Here is a 26,040-nt window from a genome sequence, read left to right on the forward strand (position 1 = left end):
CTCTAGTAGAAACGTTTTTCTTGCCTTCTTGGGTTTTTTTTATATTAGCTGAGTGTCATATCACTTTTCCTGATTATTTTTCTATTCCTCTAGGATTTTTCTTCCATTTTTTAAAAGAGGGATTAATGCTACTTAGTTTTTTATTTTAATTTTCCTGGGGGGTTAGTGGTCAGGTCTGTTTGTTAGGTCTGTTGTGTTTGTTAATGCTCTATGCTGATTCAGAATCACTCAGCAATTTGACTTTGTTGGAAAAGTGCCTGCTTTTGACATGTGAAAAACATTATGTGAAAAATCATTACAAATCTGTTTTTTAACTGAGAATGAGAGCTGCAGAATTTGGCCTAATGCTTCGATGCTCAGCAGAACACTTGGAAAGGAAAGAGCAAAATCAGATTGACTGAAACTTAATATTTATTTTTGTGATGTTGAATCGCTCATTGTCACTGATGACTCAAACTTCTCTCCTCCACTAGTCTCTGATCAAACTCTGGGAGTCTATGTCCACTCAAGCATTCCTTCCATCACCCCCCCTGCCTTCTGACATGCTGACATATACGGAGCTCGTGTTGGATGATCAAGGTCAGCTGGTCCACATGAATAGGCTTCCAGGAGGAAATGAGGCAAGTAGCTGAATCCCCTTCCCCCTTTCCTTAATCTCTGTGACCACTAGTAGCAGCTTTCCACGGAGCTGGTCATTAAATAGCATTAATTTAGATCCTGCATTAATTTAGGTGCTACATAGGTAGCATAGTAGTCTTGCTGGTAGAGAATATTGACTAGATATCAAGGAATTAGTAGTTTTTTAGGTGTGATAATATTTTTTAAATGGTGTTAACAATTTTGCTTTCTAAAAAAGAATGATGTTTTCTGTTGGACATAACCTATTTAAAATAGTTACAGGTGAAATGATCCAGTGTCGAAGATTTGCTTCAGAGTAATGGTGGGGTGAGCGTGGGACTATAGATGAAACAAGATTGTTCATGAGTTGTTAATCAAAGCTAGATGATATATCCATCGAAGTAGACCGTTTTCTCTATTCTTGTATATACTTGAAATTTTGAGATTTGTCTATAATAAAAAGTTAAAATGTTGTTTTGCTTGATGTTTTTTTCTTATTTGAATACTTACATACTAGTATACCTTTTTTGGCATGTTTTCTGTGCTCAGGTAATTTGATCTGGTGCTGTTAATGATCATGGTATATATATTCTTAAAGAGGCTCAACCAGAACCAGAGATTTAAACATAAAAGAAAGTAGCAGAAGCCCATTTCTGGTAGTTGTCTAAGAATGCATTTTCTGGCATTGGAATCCTCTCTTTTATGGTGCACTGTTAATAATGATATAAAGTCGTATTCTGCCCTTTGGCCTATGTCCTCCTCTTCCTGATTTTAACTATGCTTTCAATGTATAGTTACAACCGAAATAACAACAATAATACACCTAAAAAGAGATAGGTTTTTATTTCAACCTTAGATAGAATCCCTAGATAAATCTCATTCTTTAGAAAGAGTAATCTTTACCTGGGTATTCTCCATAAACAGGCTGGGTAGACCTCTGGAGGTGATATGTGGTATTTTCCATTTTGTGCAGTATCTTTTTCAAAATCTGTTACTGTATATACAAGGTGTGTGCTGTTTCAGTAAGTACACCAGTGGATGCCAAAAGTAGGTGAATTGGTATTAAGATGGATGCAAGCATTGGACCAGATGGAGAATGTCAGACTATAGGAGTTCTAATCTAATGCCTCAACAAATAGAAAGGCAAGAGGTGAAGGAGGAAAGATGCATAGAATTTTGACAAGAATAAATACATACTCGTTAATACACAAAGTTGAAGCAGAGGTTTGTGCCACGGTGTAGCATCTATGTAGTGAGCCCCTCAACAGCAAAGAAAAGCTTCATTGTGCTAGACTTAAATTCTGATTCATTCAACAGTGTAGTCTTTAGGAATGGAAGGCACCCTTGTGAACATGGGGCTGAGAGAAAAACGGTTTAACTAATGTAATTAACACAAAAAAATGAGATTTTTGGCCACGTGAAAGCTAGCAGCACTGCTGTGTGAAACCTCTTGCCATGATCTTTCTCTTCTGCTTTCTCTCTGCTCTCATTCTGTGTTTGAGCGAATGGAGACTGGGGGAATAGTGAAGTCCCAGAGGGACAGAGCTCTGTTCTTGCTGAAATTACAAGCACAGAGCTGCCTGGGCATGAACATGTAGTGTTTACTCTGCCAGTATGAATACAAATAGTCTTATTATACGGGACTCTGTACCCAAAGACCACACACACACACACACACACACACACACACACACACACAAGAATAAAAAAAAAAATTAAAGGTTTTTTTTAACCCTTTTAAGACCCAACAAACCTGGATGCAAAAGGGATGTCTTAAACAGCCGCAGAGTACTACCGTTATGAGCAGTAGAGTCGGTACAGGGGCCATATGTTTTCCTTTGCCCAGTGCTTTAATAATCTTGAAATCAAGAAATCTAATGGTATTTGAATTTTATTTTTTTGTATTTATTTTATTTATTTTTTTTATTTTGCTTTTTATCAGTTCTCACTTTCTTCTTGTTCTACTCTTTTCCCTCCTTAGTTGCCTATTTTCTTTGTTCTCTTTTCCTTTTCTTCAAATGATTGACTAGGATTGAGGCGGAGTTGTTGGCTTGCTGTTTCTGAGTCTGAGCTCGGGAGGAGTGAGACTGATGTTCTTTTGTGAGCAGTTAGTGACTAATGCCTAGGGTGGCTGGTGAAGTCAGTCAGTAGCTGTAGCTAGATTATAGGGCATTGCGCACCAGGAATGAGGTTGGGGTATTAGTATCAAACTCCGTTACCAATAGCTTGAGCGTACAATGGTGCATGTCCACTGAGAAACTGACCAATCTAAAGATGGAGTTTCAGCACTCAGAACTCTGAGGGACAGCTGTGCCTAAGAGATGACGAGGTGTCAGTGGGATGTATTTCCTCATGCTGAGCCCAGTTTTATCAGAGCAAGTTGACTTTCAGCTATTGCAGGTTAATTTTCTTTGGCCAAAGAGACAAGTTTGTCATGAACCTGGCACTCTCCCTATTACCCCAAGAGTGATGTGAAGGGAAAGAAAAGAGCTCACGCTGATGAGATTTGGAGCAAATCTGTCCTGTCCCAAAGAGAATGGGCATCTGAACAGAGCCTTGAGAAATAGTTTTATTAAAGAAGGAATAAAAAATTGACCCATTAATGTTCTGAGAGCCAAGGCTCCATGTAAATGCATTGATGCTACATAGACATTAAATCATCATAATGTGGTGTTCTCCAAAGGTGATGGCTCTACCAGGTCATCATTGTGGGTGATACTGCATTACCTTGAAGGATTGGAGTTTCTGGGTTTAAAAGCTAGCACATGGATATAAGGAATGAAGGTAAAACAAGAGCTTCCTGCGGAGTTTCCCCATGAATCGAGATGCTTTTCCCCATAATCAAACGCAGAAAACCTGTACTTATAAGACCATCGACTGTATGGGTGGCCGGCTTTCTTCCTTGTTTTTTTTCCCCCCAGGACAGTAAATAGGTAAAATGGTGATGGGACCAGGACTTGCAACAATTCAGTTCCATTTAGTTTTAGGTAACTTGTGTGCCATTTGAAAAAGAATATTGGCTGTTTCAGCAGAGATGTGACCTGCATTTTGAACATTGTACCCATGTTAAAAGCAGAAGAAAGCGATTTTCTGATGTGGTGTTAGCCACTTTCTCCTCTCTGTTTTCCTAGTTGTCCCTTCCCCATCAAGAAAGGTGTAACTGAAGGCATGCCACCTTATTCATGATGGAAGTATGGGAGAACACATTTTTCTCATTGTCAGGTTTGAATGGCATTGCATTTAGTATGAATTTAGAGTAGGAATAAAAGAGATGTAGACCAAATCTGTGAACTGTGTTACTTGCAAATAGCTCCAAAGATGAGTTGTCTAGGGTTTTTTGTTAATAGTTTCAAATAAAGATGAAAATTGTGGAAAATGTGATTGCGACATAGACTAAACTTATTTCAATTCTAGCGGCTATGATGCTACAGTGATGGGTACCATATGTAAATACACAGCTAGATGAATGTGTACTGTTGAGCCTGGTTACAGAGGAAATGCAGCTAACCAACAGTTCTACGTTTACTGCTTCTCAGTTTTGGGGGAATTGTTTTCATTTTCCTGCCAGTTTGCTAACCTGTTTTGATCATTTGGTGGAAGCTGTAATTGCAGGTGGGAACATCTTGAGTAACAGTTCACAATCTACTGCAGCTGCGTTTCACGCTAAATCCTGTTATTAAAAGGCTCAGGCTAAGATCAAGCCAAGGGTGGTAACAGACTTGACAGAGAACAACTTAACTTTGCCTGGTGTAGGACAAAGAAAACACTAGCCTTCTTGAGACCACTTTTTTTGTTGTTATTGTTCTGAAATGTTATTAGCATTCTTTTATTATATTTCCTTTAACTGCTCTGTGAACTAGATCATGAATCTCTAATTGGGCAGTGAGGAAAGACATGATAGGCAACTTTTGTAGCACTTTTGGTGTGGACAGAAAGTAGGACCCTGTTTTCCTTACTCTTTCAGCACGTGGGCTTTTTAACAACATAGACCCTCCCTCTCATCTCTCCTGTCATAATGAGAAACTGAGATGAGAACATTCTCTGTTTAGAAGCAGCTATAATAATTAGGTACAGGGTGTGTATTCCAAAAAAGGATCAGTAATGAAGGACTGGAATTCTTGCATGGCATTAAATTTTTTCCTTAAAATTTTTCTGGGAGATAAGCATATTCCAAATTGAATGCAATCTGATGATCACCTTTGCACGTACTACCACACTTAAGAATTGTAGTCACTGCAAGGCTTCATTTCTTCAGATGGGCACTAGGTGTCAGGGTTTTTCCTTCTCAGCACCTTGGCATTTAGACAAGCCTCTGGAATTGCCCTGTTTGGTGAGGCAGATCCAGTGGTATCCAAACTTCTTTTTTTTTCAGTTGGTATGGTGGGCTTTGCCTGGTGTTCCTCCAGTATGCAATTGCATTTTTAACTCTTGGGCAGAGATCAGGTGAACCTTACTATATCATGCTCTACACATTTTTACAGGAAACATTTTTTTAGGAAGAGGATGATTGAGGAAAAAATAGTGTAGATTAAAGTTTAAAGACTGGTTGCCATCGTGACTGGTATCTTTTATGCTCTTGGGGTGAAAGGGTAGGGATGGTGGGAATTAGGAATTTAGTTCTAGAACTGCCCAGCCTTGCCCATAGTTAATTGTTGGCAACATTTTGATGTTCAGCTCCAGCAAGGTGTAAGTGTCTGTAATTTTTTATCATAAAATATTTCAAAATTATAGAAAAATATGGAGAGTGATATGACAAAAACCCCTGCATCTACTGACTGCTTAAAAAGAGCTTATCGTTTTGACACTGCTCCTCACTTTTATGTTGTTATAATCCTTTGAAATCTCTAATTGGAGTATAAAAACAAAAAAAAATTTTAGGAATTAGTAGGGAAAGAAGTTGGTAAGCTTATAGAAGCCTAAAAGATTGGAAGAAATTAATTAGTAGATCCATTTTGACAATTCTTAGGCTGGACCTCTAAACCCAAAGGACCTCTTTTTTTAATTTTTTTTTTTTAAGATTTTATTTATTTATTTGACAGGGAGACAGCAAGAGGGGGAACACAAGCAGGGGGAATGGGAGAGGGAGAAGCAGGCTTCCCACTGAGCAGGGAGCCCAATGTGGGGCTCGATCCCAGGAACCTGGGATCATGACCTGAGCCAAAGGCAGACGCTTAACGACTGAGCCACCCAGGTGCCCCCCAAAGGACCTCTTATTTTAGAAAAAACACCATAACCCCCTGCCTGAATTCACTTGGTTGACGTTTTCTATGCTCTCAAAGGAATTGTTTGGGTTGTCCTGGACTGAGATTCTAGTGGAACCTGTTATGCTTTGAAACTCTAACTGGAAAAGAGTGTGTATGTTTGTGGGCTTGAGTCCATTTCTCATGCACATAGAACCCAAATATTTTCCTAGTTTAACATTAGACTTCTGTATATTGTTTTACTCGATTTAACCTCAGAATAGCTCCATGAATGTGAAGCTAATTTGGATGTATTTTACTGTGCTTTTGTTTCATTCTTTTGAAATCAGTTTACCTTTTCATGCTGGGTGTAGAAATTGAGTCCATGTCAATCTTTTAGATATGTGTTGGAAAAGAGGCATATTTGTATTGCAATATGCTGAAGGTGAGCTTTGAAATAGACCTGAAGAAGGCAGATCTGAAAAACAGGACCATGGTCTGTGCACTGATTGTTCAAGTTATAAAAAGAGACTAATGGTCCTTGCCACCAATCTATCCCTGAAGATGGGGAAATGTTTGTAAGTGCTTTGAGATCCTCAGCAGAAAAGTAACACACACCACTGATTATATGTAAACATGCATAATTTGTGCTTGTCTTATTTTTCATCAAGGGCTTCAAAAAAAGAAACCCCAGTCTTGAATCCTTTTAGGCTTAACAAGATAGGAATTTCAAGTATAGAAAAAGACGGGTTATGAAATATGTGGTTAAGATAGTTTTATTTAAAATTACTCTTTTACCCTCTAAGTGAGCATGTTTGGTTATGAGTCTTTGTCTAAAATGATCCTCACAACCAGAGTTGAGCCCCTCATTAGAAAAATATTGAGGCTAATTTTGAAAGATAGGTCTTCCTGCCACGGAATTACTTCTAATGAATTTCTAACACTGTTCTTTTGGGATGCATATACTTTGCTTTTTTTTTTCCCTTCAAATTTTTATTTAAATTCCAGTTAGTTAACATAGAGTGTAATGTTATTTTCAGGTGTAGAATTAATCATTTACATACAACACTCAGTGCTCACAAGTGCCCTCCTTAATCCCCATCACCTATTTACTTTGCATGTAACTTTTCTCAGAATTCCTTCTGAGCGACTACTATTGATACTGGAGATTTTTCACAGGTGGATTAGTTCCTTTGACTCTTTTCATTATTAGCAAACAGAGGCCCAATGAACTTGAATGACTGGAAATCCTAATGCATCCATTGGCCGACTACAGAATTTGTGGAGGGCTCCTCAGTCCCCTTCAAAAGTCAGTCCTAGAGATAGCCTTTAAACAAAAGAATGTACTTGCCAGCATTTTTGTACACCTTAAGTTTTAAGATTTTACTGAAAAAGGATGTGATATAGTACCCTATGTCAAGAAACTTTACAGCTCCAACTAAAGGCAATAATGAACATCAGGACAGCAACAGATGACTCCAGAGGATGAGGTGTAGCGTGAAGCATCAGAGTTCAGCATTCGTTTATATGATTAATGGGCAAGGCTTCCTGAACTGTAGTAGGCCAACTTGCTTAATTTCCATATCATCCAATTACTCCTATGCCCCATTTCTCAAATACCACTGGCTTGTATGTGCTCTATTGCATGTTTTTTAAAAAAATTGGTATGTTTACTAAAAGCATTGTGTGTATATGCATAAAATTACTGTGGTTTCATGTTTATAAATATTGTGGGGAGAGATAATTTCCCTGTTCAAAATTATTGTTTCTAATCTTCAGTAATATTTTCAAGACATTACCTCTGGGATGAAATTTTTTTGCTCCAAAAATGGTATTTTTCTTACCCTTTTATCGCTTTTTGGAAAGGTTGAGGTAAGTTTGTTCAGCCATTTTTGAATTATCCAAGCATGAAAAAGAGTTTTTCAGCTGTTAAGGAAATTGTTTTCAGCTCTTTTATGTGATTCATACAACACTAGGCAACGGAATATGATATCCAGCAGATAATACAATATGGAAAGGCATTAACATTTTTTCAGCATGGTTTTTCTGAATGGCACAAATTATGTCAAATATCGTATTGCCTTGTGGTTTAAAAAGGCACATTTTAACACCCATACAATATTTTTCACCATTCCATCAGATAATGTTTTTTTCATGAGATTCTAATACGAGTTAATATTGTAATTATTTTTTGATAGTATCTAACTAAAAGTGAAGATTTAATATTCCACACAAGATACAAAAGGGGAAGAGGTTGGGGTGCCTGCATGGTGCAGTCAGTTAAGCATCTGACTCTTGGTTTCGGCTCAGGTTATGATCTCAAGGTTGTGAGATCGAGCCCTACGTCGGGCTCCATGCTCAGCACGGAATCTGCTTGGGAATCTCTCTTCTCTCCCTTTACCCCTCCTGCTCGTGCTTGCTTGCGTGTACATTCTCTTTCTCAAATAAGTAAATAAATAAATCTTTAAAAGGAGGAGGTGACACTTTATTATGTATCTATAAAGGATTTTTCATTCAGATTTTTTCACTGAGTCTTGGTTTTCTCATCTTCATGATGCAGATAATGCTTAGGTCCATTTCAGCTCTAACACTCTAGAATTCTTTGTATTGCTGCTCCTGGGCCTTGCAGGATGGTCCTCTTCCTGGCATTAGCAGTAGTAAAACAATAGCTATGGGAGGGTTTGCCAGAAAATTTCAACTTTTAGACTTTTAGCATGGAAAATAAAGCTTTAACGTATCAGCCACAGTCTAACCTATATCTAAGTCCACAGAGAAAAATATTATTACAGCTGAACTCAAAGTGAGGAGATATAAGAAAGGCAACCATGGCAAAGATAATTCTTTTACTGCTTCCCACAGCATAGCTACAGTTGATGGATGCTTCTTACATTCTTAAAAACATAGTCCTGTCCTGTTTTGCCCCTTAGCTTTCCCCTCAAATTTATTGGTTGAGCTTAATATTAGTATTTTGTTTTGTAGTAACAGCAGCTTTTGAAAGTGTGTGTGCGCTTGCGTGCGTGTGTGCAATTGCACATTCTCTTCACACTGATAGTACAATTAATGTTGATGTCAATTTTGGTGTTAATTTTGGGTCATGATTAGTGTTGACACTTCGTGTCAGACTAATGGCATTTATGGGCACCATCAGAATAAATGTTAATATTGTCATGTTTTTAGTATCTGTTATAGTAACATTAAAGCAAGTTCCTCCCAGGAGAAAAAATACATGTATGGATAGATAGATAATGCCTTTCTGTGTCGCTGGTGTTACTCAGCGAGAAAATGACATCTCAGGGCAGAATCCTAATCACTGTTTGGAGCATCAGAAATAATGATCACCTCTGATCGGGGGTTGTGAATAATTCATTCGGTTTGATTTTCACATCCTGTCCAGTGATACTTTTCAAACCAAATGTGTTTCTACAGGAAAATAATGGTCCCACTTCTTATGGAAATACTGTGGCACAAATCATTTTACCCACATAAAAACAGTTAAATAAGACTGTTCTCTTCTGCTTGCTTTCTCCTCCCCATTCCCTCCTCCCTCACTTGCATGTGTTTATTCCAGAATCAGACTATGACCAAAGAAATATTTTCTTCCTTAGAACTTGCATAAGGCAGATATTTATTTCTGCTCATCCTTTGCTTATTCACATTAACTCTTTTGATCCTCTTCCCTTTTTTCATTTTAATTAGTTTAGGTTGATAACCCTAAACCTAAGAAACCTGCTATTCGGAGTATCCTGTTATCAAAAATCATCTGAAATTACAGATTTTTAAATGATTTATGGCTATATTAATGAAAACATAATTGGCAGGAAGCGGCTGGAACCACTCGGTAAGTCAGTGGTCAGGAAAGAAGCTTGTGCGCTACCTGGGCCCCGGAGCCCGAGTCTGAACCTTCTTAGGCCATAAACTCACCCACTGTGGCATACGCTCTCAGGCTGCAGCCCTCAGTCCTGGTTTCACCTCCATCAAAGCACTGGAGGGAGAGAGAAGCTGGAGCAAGGGGATTCAGTGGTGGAATTTCCTTTGGTTATTATTTTTCAGTTAATGTACTAGGCATCTTGGGCTTAGGTGAAATCAGTGAATGTCATATTCCTAATACATTGTCACACTTGTGTATATATGCTTTTATAGTGATTGCAGAATTTTCAATATAAAGTCTCCATTGTATGTATAATATAGATAGACCCATCTGTATAAAGTATTTGACTGAAAAACTTACAGTGTCCTAATTAAATAGGGGGAGAATATGACTGTCTTCTGAAGTAATGACCCAATCCTCTGAGACAAAGCTATTCTTAGGTAGCATATTTTGAACCATTTCTCCTGAATGTTGTGACCTTTTTTTTTTTCCCTCCCTCTTTCTCTCTCTCTGTCTCTAAATCTAACAAGGGCAGGGGGAAGCGTTTCTCAACCTACTTCTCATCATCAGACAAAGTATTTTGCATTCGGAAACCATTTCCAGTATCAAATTCAATTTTGTCAAGTGATTAGTTGAGTTTGGTAGAGAATAATTTAAAAACACAAAGCTGGAAATGGCCATGGTGCTTCTGCACTGGAGGAGAGCGGTTGCTATCCTCAAGTTGCAAGCCCTCTTCCAATGACTATGCATCACAAGGTGGATTATTGTGTTACATGTCTTTGCAGCTGTTACAGACCTGCATCTGTTGACACCTGTGTTCCTATCCCAGGCTGCTAGAAGAAATAGGGGAGTGGGTGAATTGATACCTTGTCTGCCTATCAGTGCGAACGTCCTTTTATGTACATATGTTTGTAAAGCTCTTTAGCCCCCTTCAAGATTAAAGGCTCTGTATAAATATAAGCTTTCGATTTTAGTACATGTTTGTAATACATGTGGTACAGTCCTAAATATGTATTTAGCTGATAGGCACTGTTCTTGTCTATTGTACAAATATTGACTTTAAAAGTATAAATATGTATTTAACCATCAGACCAGAAAAACACTGAAGCAGTTACTTCTCAGGTAGAGATATTAATATTGTATAAACCTATATATACATATGTTTACATTCTACTACATCATTGCAGAGCATTTCTTTTTTAAAAATGAAATGATAGCCCCAACAAACTAAGGCAGTTCTTGATACTCTCCCTTCGAGGTGAGTCTTGATTTTTAATTTTCATGCGTTTCACTCTCTCCTAACTTTATATAAATATGATCTGTCGCGGTAAGACTAAAATGTAGAGTCAGCTTTTGTAAAGTATGAGAAATCCTTAGGCTGGGGAGATACTTTTCCCTTAAAAAAATTTTTTTTATTATGGTACGCTAAAGTAGAGACAATAATATAAGTTTTCACGTACCTGTCACTCAGTGAAGAGCTATTTGGTAGTCTTTTCTTAGTTCCTTTTAAAACAAATCGCACTGACATCTGGAAGCCTGGAGAATCTGAAGAATAAGGGAAAACTTGAGAATAAAATGTAGTAGTAAGACCCACTACTGTGACCGAATAAAGGGGATGTCTCATGAAAAAAAAAAAAAAAAAAAAAAAACTTAAATCACATTGACAATTTTATAAACACATTAAGGAGAATTTAGAAAATAGGAAAAAACCCCACACAATCCCATCATTCTAAAAATAATTATCATCCCATTTTGCTATGGGTTTTTTTTTTATTTTGTTCCCCCCTCCTCCCAACACGTCTGTAGATACAGTGTTGTAACACTTACTGTGCACTTACTATGTGCCAGGTACTGTTCTAAGGCTTACCATGGATTTAATCCTTACAACAGACTTTATAGAAGAGGTTATTATTACCCCATTTTACTGATGAGGAAGCTGAGGCACATAGAGGTCAGTAACTTACTTAAGTGGCTAGAAAACTGACTGAATCTCTATTCTGTCAGAGTCAGATTCTATTAGATTCACATTCTCCAAATCTGGCTTCTGAGTCTGTCCTTAACCACCACACTGTTTTGCATCTCATAGTTATTATGGTATACAGACAAGTTTGTTATACCACTTCTTCAAATTTAGTATATCATGGGCATTTTAATATGCTATTTGTGGTCTTCATAGCCATCATTTTGTAAGGCTGTACAGAATACTAATGATGACCTTATTAGCCAGTTTACTTCCCTCCAAAAGAAGGAAAAGTTTTTATCATGACATTTATTTTTTAACTGTTTATCTTAAAATATTTTAGATTTATAGAAAGGTTACAAAGATAGTACAGAGAGTTCCCATATACCTAATGTTAACATCTTACATTATTCTTGTTACTCAAATAATCTTTTATGTAGGCAGAAAGAGGTGTGTTAAAATATATCTAAATAAAACCATTGATTTTTCTAATGTTGACATTTTGTATAACCATGGTATAATTATCAAAACTTAGAACTAACATTGGTACAATACTAATAAGTAAAATACAGACTTTGTTTTGGATTTCACCAGTTTTTCTACAACTGTCCTTTTTCTGTTCCAGAATACCACATTGAATTTAGGTGTCAATGACATTTATGTTTGTGTTATAAATGATGTTCATCTTTCTATATTGTTTCTGCTAACTGCAGTGGCACTAGTCTGGAATATGCTTCCTTAATTTCTCTAGTAAAGGAAATTATGTGAACTGTATTTTTAAAAAATAAACGTACTAGCTATAAGGACAAGTTACTTAATTCCTCTATACCTTAGTTTTCTCAAGGCAATAATAACAGTTGCTTCTGAATTAATAATTTGAGAACTTTTTATAATTGGAAAAATTGAGACTATATGAAGTTAAGTGATTGGTTCAAGATTATATAGCTAGAATAAAGCTGAGATTTGGATCAAGGTAGGATGGTATTCCCCAGACTAACCTCTTAACTATTGTCAGTATTTGTCCATTTAGTATAGTACAGCTTGTGATAGATGTTCAATTAATGGTAGCTATTATTCTTGTTATTTTTTAAAAAATAAAATAGTTGAATGATGTTTAGGACTGTTATTCTGTGATCCCTAGAGATAAGTCATAGACAGTGTTCTAGCCCTTGGTGTTGACTATTTTCCAAGAATCATTTAAAAAATGAAATGACTATGGAACCAGCAAATATTTATTACTCCCATATTATGTGTTGGGATCCTGCTAGGCACTGGAGATGATATAATGGTTTAGGCTGGCAAGCTAAAAACGGTCCTAAGCAATATATGATTAATTATCGAATGAATTCTCTACATGAAGGTCTTAGTAGGAGATCGGAGAAGAAAGGGGTCACTTGAGGCTAGGTAAAGCTTTACTGAGGAAATGGAATTTGAATGAATCTTTTTGGAATGGGTAAGATTTGGATACGCTGAGAGGAGAGAAAGGGGCAAATTTTGTATGTTGAAGTTAATATAATAGATTGCCATTTGGAGTAATTGATTCATCAAACCCATAGACATTGTTAGTTTTGTATGTGTGGGGACATTGAAGCTCAATAAAGTTATTTTTCCAAGGTCACACAATTAGCAAGTGATAGGGCCTAGATATGGATCGAAGTTAGTTTGACGCCAAAGCCCATCTTCTCCATTATGTGCCCTATTGTTCAATTAGCAATAAAATCTAAATTTCAGTATAAGTTGAGCAATAGATGCCTTCTTAGATGTTTATCCATATGCTCACTCAAAACTTAATCTCTTCTGGTAGGGAGTCTGACTATACAAAGGCTGGGATAGCACTCTCCATTCTGTAATGGTACTTTTTAAAGGAGGAGGGAGGTGGTCGATGAGGAACACACTTTGGAAAGACATTGATAAAGAGTAGTGTGTTCTTGGTGCTGCTGTGTTGACACCTAATTAGAAGTCAATATTGCAAGCATAATGACCTAGCCAATTGCTGAACTGACTGCCCAAGTGACACAGTTAGAGTCCCCAGGTAATAACAAAAGATAAGAGTATTATTTGCCTGCCCAGTGCCACACAGACAAGATGTTTGCATTAGCATGCAAATGCTGAAGTAGATTCGTCAAGGCTTGTCTCTAAGCTACTTCTAGCCTAGGTGGCTAAGGTTAATATATCATAAAATTTGGTGTAAAACCCAATCTTCCTAACTACAAATGCATTTAGAGGAAATAGCTTTTCCTTCCTGAAAAACAAGAGATGTTAGGTTAGAGGGCCACGTGAGAAAGCAGGTGTAAAATATTTCTCCCCACACAGGCATTATATTACCCAGCTTCTTAAAAACCATGACCAAAGTTATCCCGATATTTGCAGTTTCTCCGTGCTATATTTTGGAAGATCTGTTTCTCCTTCCTTTCTGTGTTTTTAATGAGCAGATAGAGTAATACCTTATCTCGGAAGGTGATTGGATTTTTTTCTGTGTATTATATCCATTTTGATTTGTATTTGGCCAATGGTATGATATATTAAATAGCTTATATTTATCTGTGGGTGTTTCATATATATATTTCTTAATGCTGAGAATCACAAATAGCTGTGTGGAAAGCTTCAACCAGCCTGATTACAGTGGATGTGCAATTGGATTGAGGAATGTGTACTCAGAGCTTATGATCACTGGCCCGGTTGAGTCTGGGTGATGCATGTGGCTTTCCAGGGATGCTGCTATTTACATCTGTTAATGGCCCTTCTTGATGGCCAGCTCCCCAATGAGGTGATATGCAGCAGCCTGGGGATGAGGGACCAAGGCTGCAGATGTGGCTGGGCTCCATTAGGCAGGACCAGGAATGTTCATCTGGTAGGCTTTGTGTTTGGGAGCAAGTGGAGGGGGTGGGAGTGTGGGGGGCGGGGGAGACAGAAAGAAATGGGAAAAAAAAAAGAATGGAAAACATTACTTATCTGGGTATAGGGAAACAGACAGGCAGGCATAAAAAACTGCAGCTGTACCTGGGGTATGAGTGAATAGAAAAAGAAATGGAACTAGCAGATAAACAAGTAGAAGGACTGACTAGATCTCATATAGAAGGAGATTAAAAGAAGAGAGGACTGGGAGGGTTTGGGAAGAGACATGTCCCCCCTGCCTTTTGAGTCAATATCATTTGTGTGGCTGGTCAGATGCTACTGAACAGAGAGTAGAGATATACATATATCGTTCCTTGCATGCTTTGGTTTTCTGGTGCTGGGAGAAAGTGTCAAGAGATGCTCCCAAGGATGCGGTGTTGAGCTCTAGTGAATTCTTGCAGAAATGGAAGATACCTAAAGCAAGCCAGTAAAGAACGCTGCTATTACTCCTGTCAAATGCTAGAGAACAGTAAAAGGATCCAGGATCACAAAAGTGGTATAGTTCATGGCAGGTGATTCTCTTGCTGCTCTCCTCACATGTGTAAGAAGTTTTTCAGAAAGACTCTCACAGAAGATGGACCTTAGTGTCTTAGTAGATAGGGTAGTAAATTAGGGAGTTTGGGATTTAATTCCCTGCACCATGGCATTCTTCCGCATATATCCTGAGTGCATTTAAACTTTGGTTTTTCCATCTTTAAGCAGATTGAAACAACTGTGAAATACATAGTAAACCAACTATTCTTACCATAACCTAGAGAAGTGTGCTAGAATGTTTGTTTTAGCTTCCCACAGGAAACTTGGCTCTTCAGCACTAAATATCTTTACATGAAGGCTGTGTCTAAGGTATAGTCTGATACATTCAGGGAACCTGAAAAAAAATTCTGCATGTAAGAAGCTTCTATTTATTTGTTTCTCTATGCCTTTGCAGATTGGCATGGTAGCTTGGAAAATGACCCTTAAAAGTCCTGAATACCCAGAAGGCCGAGATATCATTGTTATTGGCAATGACATCACATACCGAATTGGGTCCTTTGGGCCCCAGGAGGATTTGCTGTTTCTCAGAGCTTCTGAGCTTGCCAGGGCAGAGGGTATCCCACGCATCTTTGTAGCAGCCAACAGTGGAGCAAGAATTGGACTGGCAGAGGAAATTCGTCATATGTTTCACGTGGCCTGGGTAGATCCTGAGGATCCTTACAAGGTACAGACTAAGCAAAGATAAAACTTCAAGACAATACATGGTTGTGTGTGTGTGCGCATGCACGTATGTGTCCACACGAATAAATAGGTTGGGGGAAAGGTAGAGGTTTAAGTTCAAAAGTCAGGACTTAGAGTGAGCCATAACCATGTTGGAGACAAATTGTCTCTCAGTATATTCACCTAGTTTTTTTACCTCCAGCTTTGAAATAGATTGCTGTTTTCTTGGGTTGAACACAAGAGGAAATAGATATGCATTCAGCATGAGACATGCTAAGCCAGAAATATCTATCTTTAAACTATTCCACTGTGGCTTCCAGAACTTATGGTCAGTCATTTATAAAAGCCCTTATATCCTCAGCTTCTTCTCTGATTGTTCTCTACTTGAAATCTGCCTGTCCTCTAAAGACCCTGCTTTCGCTGTAGCCCTCTTAAAGAGTGACTGATACCTCTCTTCTCTCTTTCCCTGTCCCACTGAGCCTGGAGAGGCAAGAGTGTCTTCTTTGTGCCTCATCACTGCTTCCAGACCCTTCTGCCACACTGTTCTCTCTGAAAACGCCCATCTTCGAATCTCATGCCATCAGACTGTGCTAAACCACCACTTACTAGAGTGGGCCCCACCTCTTTGGTCACTCCTCATTCTTTGCATGTTTTAGTTGCCTGCACATTGTCACTTGCTCCAATACAACGAGCCCTGTTACAATTCTTGGTGACTTCTATATCCATGTAGATGATCCATCCCATAATCCAGCCTCTTAAATCCTTGACTTTCTGTCCTCCGCCCCAGCTCAGCCTCTTCTTCCCCATGATCTTAATTTCAACCATCCCTTTCTTTGCCTCCATCCTCCTTACATCCTCAGCTTACATTCTATGGTCAATCATAGGTTAATCATTATAATCGTATTATAATTACCACCTTCCCTACACCCTCAACTCTCTTTGCTTCTCTCCTCATTCTGCTTACTCTGTCTCTCTTTTTTTTTTCTTTAAAGATTTTATTTGCTTATTTGAGAGAGAGAATGAGAGAGAGAGAGCATGAGAGGGGGGAGTGTCTGAGGGAGAAGCAGACTCCCCGCTAAGCAGGGAGCCCGATGCGGGACTCGATCCCAGGATTCCAGGATCATGACCTGAGCCGAAGGCAGTTGCTTAACCAACTGAGCCACCCAGGCGCCCTGCTTACTCTGTCTCTTTACAAAAACCTTGTTTAAATCCAATATTCTCCATTTACTCACATATGTGAACCAGCATAGCTGGATGCTGATAGAAAAAAATATCCAGTGCTATAGACTGGTCTTACTTTAAATTCGTTTATGAACCTCCCAAATGACAATTTCACATCTTCTCCTCTCTCCGTAAACTTCCAAAATCCTCTTGCCCCATCATCCCTCTTAGCTGACAACCTTGCTCCCCAATTCACTGAGGAATTGGAAGGAACAAGAAGAGGGCATTCATAAGCTCCCACATATCTGCATCTGTGCCTTTATTCTCTGCATCTCCCCTGTACTTTGGATGAACAGTCCCTGCTCCAATCTAAGGCCAGTCACTCTTATACGCTTAACCCTTTCCTTCTTGCATCCTCATTTTTTCCCTCTACTAAATCTACCCAGTTACCTCACAAATAGCACTCCATTCACTATCCTTATTGACAGCAAAGCTTCTTAAAAGCATTGTCTTCTTGCTATCTCCAGATACTCTCCTCCCATTCCTTTGGAACCCACTTCAGTTAGGCTTGCACCCTCACCAGCCCACTGAAGCTGCTTTGTCAGGGTCACCATGGATTCCATACTGTGAAATTCTGTCACGACCCTCAGTCTTCATCTGAGTGTCTCAGCAGCCTTTGACACAGTTGGTCACTCCTTCATCCTTGAAATACTTTCTCCTCTTGGCTTCTAGGCCCCAGAGTCTCCTTTTATCTTCCTAAGTGCTCCTTCTCAGTTTCCTTCACTGAGACATCTTTTAAATGTAAGAGTGTTTCAGGGGATGATAGAAATATTCTATATTTTGATTGTGGGGGTGATTTCCCAAGTATCCACATTCATCAGAACTCATCACACTACAGTACTTAAAATCAATGAATTTTATTGCATGTAAATTACGCTTCAATAGAATTCATATTAAAAGTGTATGGAAATTGTTAGTGACTGTGTTTCTTTTTGGGGTGATGGAAATGCCCTAGAATCAGAGAATGGTGATGGTTGCACAACATCAGAATATAAGAAAAACTACTGAATTATTCATTTTAAAATGACCAGTTTTGGGGTGCTTGGCTGGCTCAGTTAGTGGAGCATGCGACTCTTGATCTCAGGGTCGTGAGTTCAAGCCCCACATTAGGCGTAGAGCTTACTTAAAAAAATATGTCCAGTTTTATGTTACATGAATTTTAACCCAAGGCCCTACATAGCTTGGCCTTCCAATACCACCTCCCTCATTTCTTGCTGCAGACAGTCTCACTCCACGCTGGCTCCACAGGCCTGCTTACTTTTTCTGGAACTGCATGAGGCACACTCATGCCTCCACACTTCTGCACCTACAGTTCCTTCTGCCTAGAATTCCACCCCCCACCCTCCCCACCCTGTCCTGATATCATCATGTTTTGTTTCCTTCTCTTCTTCAAGGCCTTACTCAAATGCCACTTTCAGTGAAGTCTTCCCTGGACTTTTCTTTCTACAAGTTCAACTCTTGGAATGCTCTTTTTTCTTTTCCTTAAACGCTATTCTCATTAATATTATATGTCTTATTTATTTGTGTTTTTTCCATCTCTTTCACTAGAACATAGTAAGTTCCATAAGGCTGGGAAATTTTGTCTGTTTTGTTCATTCCTGTTTTTCCAGTGTCTAGAACACTTGCCCATAAGAGGCACTCAGTAAATACGTGGTGACTGACATACTAATGACCCTGAGCACTACAAGGTTCTTGTCATAAGTCATAGAAATTCAATGACAGATTCATGTCTCTTGCATGTTGTGCTCACTGTGGGACAAATTCATTGAGTTAAACACTGGCATAATTTCTCACAGTATTTAAAACGTTTTCTGCTGCTTGCTTACTTTTTTTTTTTTGACTGCGTGACTAATTCACTTAAGTTCAACACATATATCCTATAAACCTACTTTGTGAGTGTGTGTATAAATAATTACAAAAAGTTAGTATAATTTTTTAAATGTAAATAGGAATTACAAGTTGTTTATTGAAAACAGCAAAAGGCATGAATTCAGTGTTCACTGATGATTATCACTGCATAGAGTTCTGATTTTAATATTGCCTTCCCAGTTTTATGATCCTTTCAATTATCTCTTACCCATTTATATTTTGATGGTACTATGGATTTGAGAAAGTAAAGAATAGTACTCCAAACAGTTCTTTTATTTTGTGTTGATATCTTTAATAGAGGTGTCACAAAAGATCAGAAAATGACCCTTTAACCCAGATGAAAATGAAATGGATGGAATATCCTTGCAGTTGTAGCTACAAGATACCTTGTTTCAAGGACAGTCAGTGACTGGAGAAATAGGCACCTCCCTCTTTCAAAGGAGAACTGTCTGTGCTGGTATTCCATTAGACAGTAACTCTAAGAAGCGATGTGGCAATTTAAAGCTAGCTTTGGGACAAGCTGTGTTATGCATGCTCTGTGGTGTCTTCTGGTTATGTGCTGATGGCAAATAATGAGTTAGAAACTATTTGTGCTCCACAGGGATACAAATATTTATATCTGACCCCTCAGGATTATAAGAGAGTCAGTGCTCTCAATTCTGTCCATTGTGAACATGTAGAGGACGAAGGAGAATCCAGGTAAGTATATATGTAGTAGAATAATTTGGCTATGGATTAAAGATGGGAGAGTATGATCATTTCTTCCTCACTGTGCCGCTGATCATGACCTTGAAGAGCAATGAAGATTGCTTGTTACATAATCTGCAAGTCTTAGGTTTGTATCATAGGTCTACCACTAATTAGCTGAAGACCTTATTGATTGAGGTTTTTAAAGTTTTTTTTATTATTTGAGAGAGAGAGAGTGTGTGAGAGGAGGGAGGGGCAGAGGGAGAAGCAGACTCCCTGCCGAGCAGGGAGCCCGATGTGGGACTCGATCCCGGGACTCCAGGATCATGACCCGAGCCGAAGGCAGTCACTTAACGAACTGAGCCACCCAGGTGCCCCGATTGATTGAGGTTTTTAAATTATGTTTATAATATTTATTCATTTTAGAAAAGTTGGAACATGTGAATAATTATGAAGAAGAAATAAAAACCAGCTACAATCCTACCGAGAGAGAACAATTTTTTTAAAGATTTATTTATTATTTCAGAGAAAGAGAGAGGGTGCAAGTTCAAGCAGGGGGAGGGGCAGAAGGAGAGGGAGAGAGAGAAAATCTCCAGCAGACTCCCCGCTGAGCAGAGTCCCACATGGGGCTCGATCTCACGACCCTGATGTCATGATCTGAGCTGAAATCAAGAGTCGGACTCTTAACCAACTGAGCCACCCAGGTGCCCCGAGAGATCACAATTATTAATGTATATTATATTCTTGCTGTCTTTTCTGTATATATATACCTTCTTTCTACATAATCAGAATCATAATAGAAAAACTCTTTTGTAATTTGTTCTTTTCACTAAAAACTATTTTGGGGGGAATTTTGTATATTCTTAAAATATTATATGAGAATATGATATTTAATGGCTTCATAGTAATTTATCATAATAAATATTTTATTTTGAACTTTCAGACTATTTGCACTATTTACTGCTATATTCCTGGGCTAAATGTTTTTTTTATAAAAACTTTTAGGAATATCTCTCATTATTCCCTTTGGGCTAATTTCTAAAAGTGGAATTACTGGCCAAAAATATGTCTATTTTAAAGATATTTTTGATAAATTCAAATTGCCCTCCCAAGTCTGCACTCCCAGCAGCAATATGTGATAGTATGTTCTTCCCCTTTAATTTTTCTCCACCCTTGCCAATATTAATTATTGTCAATTAATAAAAGAAGATTAAAACAGCAATTATTTTAACTGGTACTTTTGAATACTAGTGAGGTTGAACATTTTTACAATCTATCTGCAAGTATTTTCCAGATTGCTAAGCAACTACTCCAATACCATTTATTGAATAATGCATGCTGTCCTCACTTTTATAATAATCTCAACTCAGTTACTAGGCTTTGTATTGGTTTTTTTGTGCTGTCTGTTCTTGAGCTAATGCCACATTATTTTAACTATTCTAATGGGACAGATTTCCCCACATTCTTAATTTTTTCCCCCATGTTTTATTAGCTATTTTTATCTTTTTCTTTAGATTCATTTTTTTAATTACCAAAAACTTTCCATAATGATTTGATTCAAGTTACATCTATAAATTAATGTAGGAAGATCTGAGAACTTCATAATATTAACTCTTCCCAGCAAGAAACATGGAACATGCTTTTCCATTTATTCAGGTGCATCTTTTAAAGTCTTGTGATTTTCTTCATATAGGTTATGCCAGAAGTTCCCAGTCTTTCTTGATTCATAACACCCTTGCTGTCTCAGTAATGTTTTCATAGCACCTTTGGGCTAAAAGTTATACCCAATATTTCTGTTTATTAAGTAGTCAGACCCAAACAACTTCGTAAGTATTTATACTCTAACAGTAATTATTTGGGAATTATCATACACATAAATGGAAAGGTTTTTTTTTTATTTTTAAATAATTACAATTAACCAATTAAGTAATTTTACTTACTAATGGGATATCTCCATCTATACGAAATCTCAAGACTTAGATTCAGCTTGGATGTCGCCACCCTTGTTTCTTGTTCTGCATTGATTTTTGTACAGAACTTGTTTTTTGTTTTTTTGTTGTTTTTTTTTTTTTTTTCCACAGAAACTGAAAACCCAGCTTTGCAAAGATAGGACATTGTCAAAAGGAATGTAGTATTATCTAATGTTTAATTATGAACTACCTAAATCTAGTAGTTCATGTGGAATCCAACAGATGTTCCATATCAGAGTGTTTCCTCTCAGATATTTAAAATATCCCGCAGCGGGCGCCTGGGTGGCTCAGTTGGTTAAGCGACTGCCTTCGGCTCAGGTCATGATCCTGGAGTCCTGGGATCGAGTCCCGCATGGGGCTCCCTGCTCGGCAGGGAGTCTGCTTCTCCCGCTCACCCTCCGCCCTCTCATGCTCTCTCTATCTCATTCTCTCTCAAATAAATGAATAAAATCTTTAAAAAAAAAAAAATATCCCGCAGTGCCCCTCGCAGTTCACCGTGACACCAGAGGCACCATGTGGGTATAATGGGATTTTTGTCATTTTTTAAATGTTTATTCCTAAATATTTTTCTTGCTATTCTGAATGGGATTCCCCCTCCCCATTATATTTTTTAACACTTTATTACTGATATTTTTAAAAGCTGTTGATTTTGTGGGGCGCCTGGGTGTCTCAGTAAGTTAAGCATCTGCCTTCAGCTCAGGTCATGATCCCGGGGTCCCAGGATCAAGCCCCACATCGGGCTCGCCATCAGCAGGGAGTCTGCTTCTCCCTCTACCCTCCCCCGTCTCGTGCTCTCTGTCTCTCAAATAAATAAATAAATTCTATTTTTAAAGAAGAAGCTATTGATTTTGCATATTGCTTTTCTTAAAGCAAAACATTTTTCTTCTCTCAGCTACAGTTTCCTCATCTGTAAAATGAAGATCAAGTGAATTAATATATGTAAAGTCCTTAGCACAGCACTGAGTACATAGTAAGCAGTCAAAAATCCTGGCCACTATTATCTATAATAATGGAGAGGATATTACCTACTATACTGGATTGCTGTGAGGATCAAAAATCATAATGTATTTATGAATGTGTTTTGTTAATTACACTACACAAAGATTTTTATTACAAATAACATAAAATTTAGTACTACTTCAAACAAAGATAGTCTTAATGGTAGAAGACTCAGATCATAGAGCAGAAAATGGGAAATTTGTATTCTTTTTCATGTAATACAAAGGGAGAAGATGTCACTTAACAAGTCATGAATACTGAAGCGGTATGTAGTCCTTAGGAGGGAAAAGATCTGCTTTGCAGGGAAGACTGACTGGACCTGAGTGTTCGTGACTACATGGCATGTGAGCCTTCCAGAAAGGACACATTAAGCCCCCCTCCAATTACTGTGGCCCTTTAACCCCTTAAGGGAGATTAGCTTTGCGTGCAACATAACTCTAGAATTTAGAGCCTAGATGCAGAGCAAAAGGAAGAATTGGAGAATTCCTGGGAGAGGCTAAAAATAGAAAGACAAGGGAATCTGGGAAGCAAAGATGCAAAGCCAGAGACCAAGGGCAAGGACAAAGGGAAGGAATTGGTGGAAGGTTAGAAGTAAAGAAAGAAGGGAACAGAGAAATATGAGGGCAAAAAAGTAGTTTAAGAGCCACCATGGGATATTTATTTATTATTTCAGTGTATTAAACCATGCCCAGTGCCAAGCTTTCTGGGTACACACAGAACAGTAAATAATACACGCCCATCTCTACTTCCAACTTTGTATTTTTCCTTTCTTTTATTAGTTGCATTCCCCATCTCCCACTTCCCATTATCAGCTATCACTCCTAAATTCCCTGCCAAGAAGACAGATGAGTGGCTCCCACTGGATCCACAGGATGCTTTCTGGACAATTTGGCCAGTATTTCATTTCCACACACATTCCATTTGCCCCTCCAGAACACTAGAGCCAGGACCGCTCCTGTAGGCACGTGATATTTACGAAAGAGCAGGAATGGGCATGTACTATTTTGATCTTACCTTTAGTCCTGTCTTGGAAAGAGAAAGGATTTTTTGACTTGAGAAATTGGGCTGAGCATTCTCACTTGGCCTCTGAATTTTTTTTTTTTTATTATTCCTTTGTAACATTTATCTAAAATTGTTGACTTAATGGCTGTTGCTGATTATAGAGAGATCTACATTGACCCCACTTTTAAGAAACTTGTCCTAGAAAGTAAGAGAGGGTATCTAAAATCAGAGCGCCATATATGTGTCAAGCCCTTTCTTTGTTGCTTTAATTTAACTCTCATGTCAACCCTTAGAGGTAGACATTATCTCCATTTTACAGAAGTTACTATTATCCCCAGAGTTACATGGCTGCATGTGTCAGAGCAGGGATTTAAGCCTGTCTACTTCATTTCAGAGTTTACTCTTTCTGCTATACTATATTGCTTCCAGCAAAAATAGGCACCAAGCTAAAGAGGAAAGATAAATGAATGAAAAGTATAAGAGTATAGAGCACTGGCTTTAAATGAGCTTTCAGGATGCTTTTAGCAGCCTTTTAATGGTGATTGTTATTTTAATGGATTGTTACTCTTGGGTTTAACCTTTATAATTTGGCATGGCTGTATCCAATAGGTACAAGATAACTGATATTATTGGAAAGGAAGAGGGACTTGGAGCAGAGAACCTTCGAGGCTCTGGAATGATTGCTGGCGAATCCTCATTGGCCTATGATGAGATCATCACCATCAGCCTGGTAAATCTTAATGGAATATAACATTTTTGAAGAACTGACTGTGTGACTAGGAGTTATTTTTGTCCCATCTCTGTATTCAGTCCCAGATGAGAACATTTCTTAAAAATTATATATCTACAATTTGATTTTAACTGTGTATGATAATGTTGTAAATAATTTAATTTCCCAGATAAGCCTAGCGCCTCATTTTAGCCTTTAGTTTAACTTATTTCTCTAAACAGAGCTTGTAACAGCTTGAATTTCTTTTTGTACTACTTTCCTTGTTCTTACCTCTAGTGTAGATGCCAAGCATCTGTGAAACAGGCAAAAATATAAGAGAAGTAAAGGGCCCGTGAACCTTAAGTGTCTAATCCTTGAATCATTCAGCGATTTCTGTACCTTTTCTTTGACCAGGGAATTGTGGGGCTTAATATTATTATTATTTTTTTAAAGATTTTATTTATTTATTTGACAGAGAGAGAGATAGAGCAGGAACACAAGCAGGGGGAGTGGGAGGGGGAGAAGCAGGCTTCCCGCCAAGCAGGGAGCCCGATATGGGACTCGATCCCAGGACCCTGGGATCATGACCTGAGCCGAAGGCAGACGCTTAACGACTGAGCCACCCAGGCGCCCATGGGTCTTAATATTATTAATCAAACTTTGCAGAAAGCAATATTTTTTTCTGTTAATGTGGATTTTATACATCTGTGCCTTAGTTCTTACACTTTGGAAAGGACATAAATATGTGACATGTAGAATTTATTCTCTCTCTCTCTTTTTTTTTTAATTTATTCTTTTTGAAGGTTACATGCCGGGCCATTGGGATTGGGGCTTACCTTGTCCGGCTGGGACAGAGAACCATCCAGGTTGAAAATTCTCACTTAATTCTGACCGGAGCTGGGGCCCTCAATAAAGTAAGTTTCTAGGGTCTGGGAGAAGTATGTGAAGCTGTTTGAAGATGATTCTGAATTCTTAATTCAAGACCCTGATTAAGGAGAAGCCATTCAGGCCATGCCTCCCTCAGTCTATTTCCCTCTCCCTCCATCTTTCCTGCCCATCGCCTTGCTTACCTATTCATTCATTCATTTGTTGTATTCAACAAATATTTTGAGGACCTACTATATGCCAGGCACTGTTCCAAGAAGCCCTGTGGATATGTTCATGAACAAACCATATAGAATCCTTGCTCTGAAGGGTTTACATTCTAGTGTCTTTCTAGAAAGACAGAGAATTAATTGAATGCTTTCTTTTTCTGCCCTCCTTCCCTTTCTCTCATTTATGAATAAGTGAAGAGATCTGTTCCCAGATGCGGAGCTGTCTCTGAAACATCTTCTGAACGTGTTGACAATATCAAGTTTTAATGTTCTGAGAAATTTGTGAATGTACCTCTTAAAAAGGACACTTAACGGTGGTCCCTTGTACATAGAGGAAGTAATTGGTAAACATTGAATGGAGAGATGGGTAGACAGATGCATGGATGGATTGCTGGGAAAGAGTATGACAAAGATTTATCATCCCTTTAAAAGAAATTCTTGTGCAAGATGCCTGGGTTGCTCAGTCGATTGGGTGTCTGACTCTTGATTTCAGTTCAGGTCATGATCTCGGGGTTGTGGAATCAAGCCCTGCGTCAGGCTCAGTGCTCAGTGGGGAGTCTGCTTGAGGTTTCTCTCTCTCCCTCTGCCTCTACCCCTCTCCACCGTGCTCACCCTCTCTCTTTCTCTCTCTCTCTCTCTCTCAAATAAGTCCTTAAAAAAGAAAGAAAGGAAGAAATTCTGTGCCTTTTCAATCTGAGCTCAGAGGGGCTTTTCCAAAGGGGAAAAATAAAAAAAAACAGTTGGTGAGGTCACTGCTTGTAAGAGTGAAAACTA

General features: G+C 38.3%; 1 protein-coding gene across 13 annotated transcripts in view; it reads left to right on the top strand.

Moving 5' to 3' along the window:
• The window catches only part of ACACA (acetyl-CoA carboxylase alpha), a 280,433-nt gene that overhangs the window by 186,752 nt on the left and 67,641 nt on the right, over nucleotides 1–26,040 (top strand). For all 13 annotated transcript variants that reach the window (XM_035026634.1, XM_035026635.1, XM_035026633.1 and 10 more), the window contains 5 exons: nucleotides 474–620; nucleotides 15,450–15,719; nucleotides 19,407–19,504; nucleotides 24,073–24,193; nucleotides 24,976–25,086. In XM_035026634.1, the coding sequence (XP_034882525.1) occupies nucleotides 474–620; nucleotides 15,450–15,719; nucleotides 19,407–19,504; nucleotides 24,073–24,193; nucleotides 24,976–25,086 (747 nt within the window). The remainder of the gene's footprint in view (nucleotides 1–473; nucleotides 621–15,449; nucleotides 15,720–19,406; nucleotides 19,505–24,072; nucleotides 24,194–24,975; nucleotides 25,087–26,040) is intronic.

This window comes from Mirounga leonina, unplaced genomic scaffold (assembly GCF_011800145.1).
Source record: "Mirounga leonina isolate KUSES-001 unplaced genomic scaffold, KU_Mleo_1.0 Mir_200, whole genome shotgun sequence".
Classification (NCBI taxonomy): Eukaryota; Metazoa; Chordata; class Mammalia; order Carnivora; family Phocidae; genus Mirounga; species Mirounga leonina.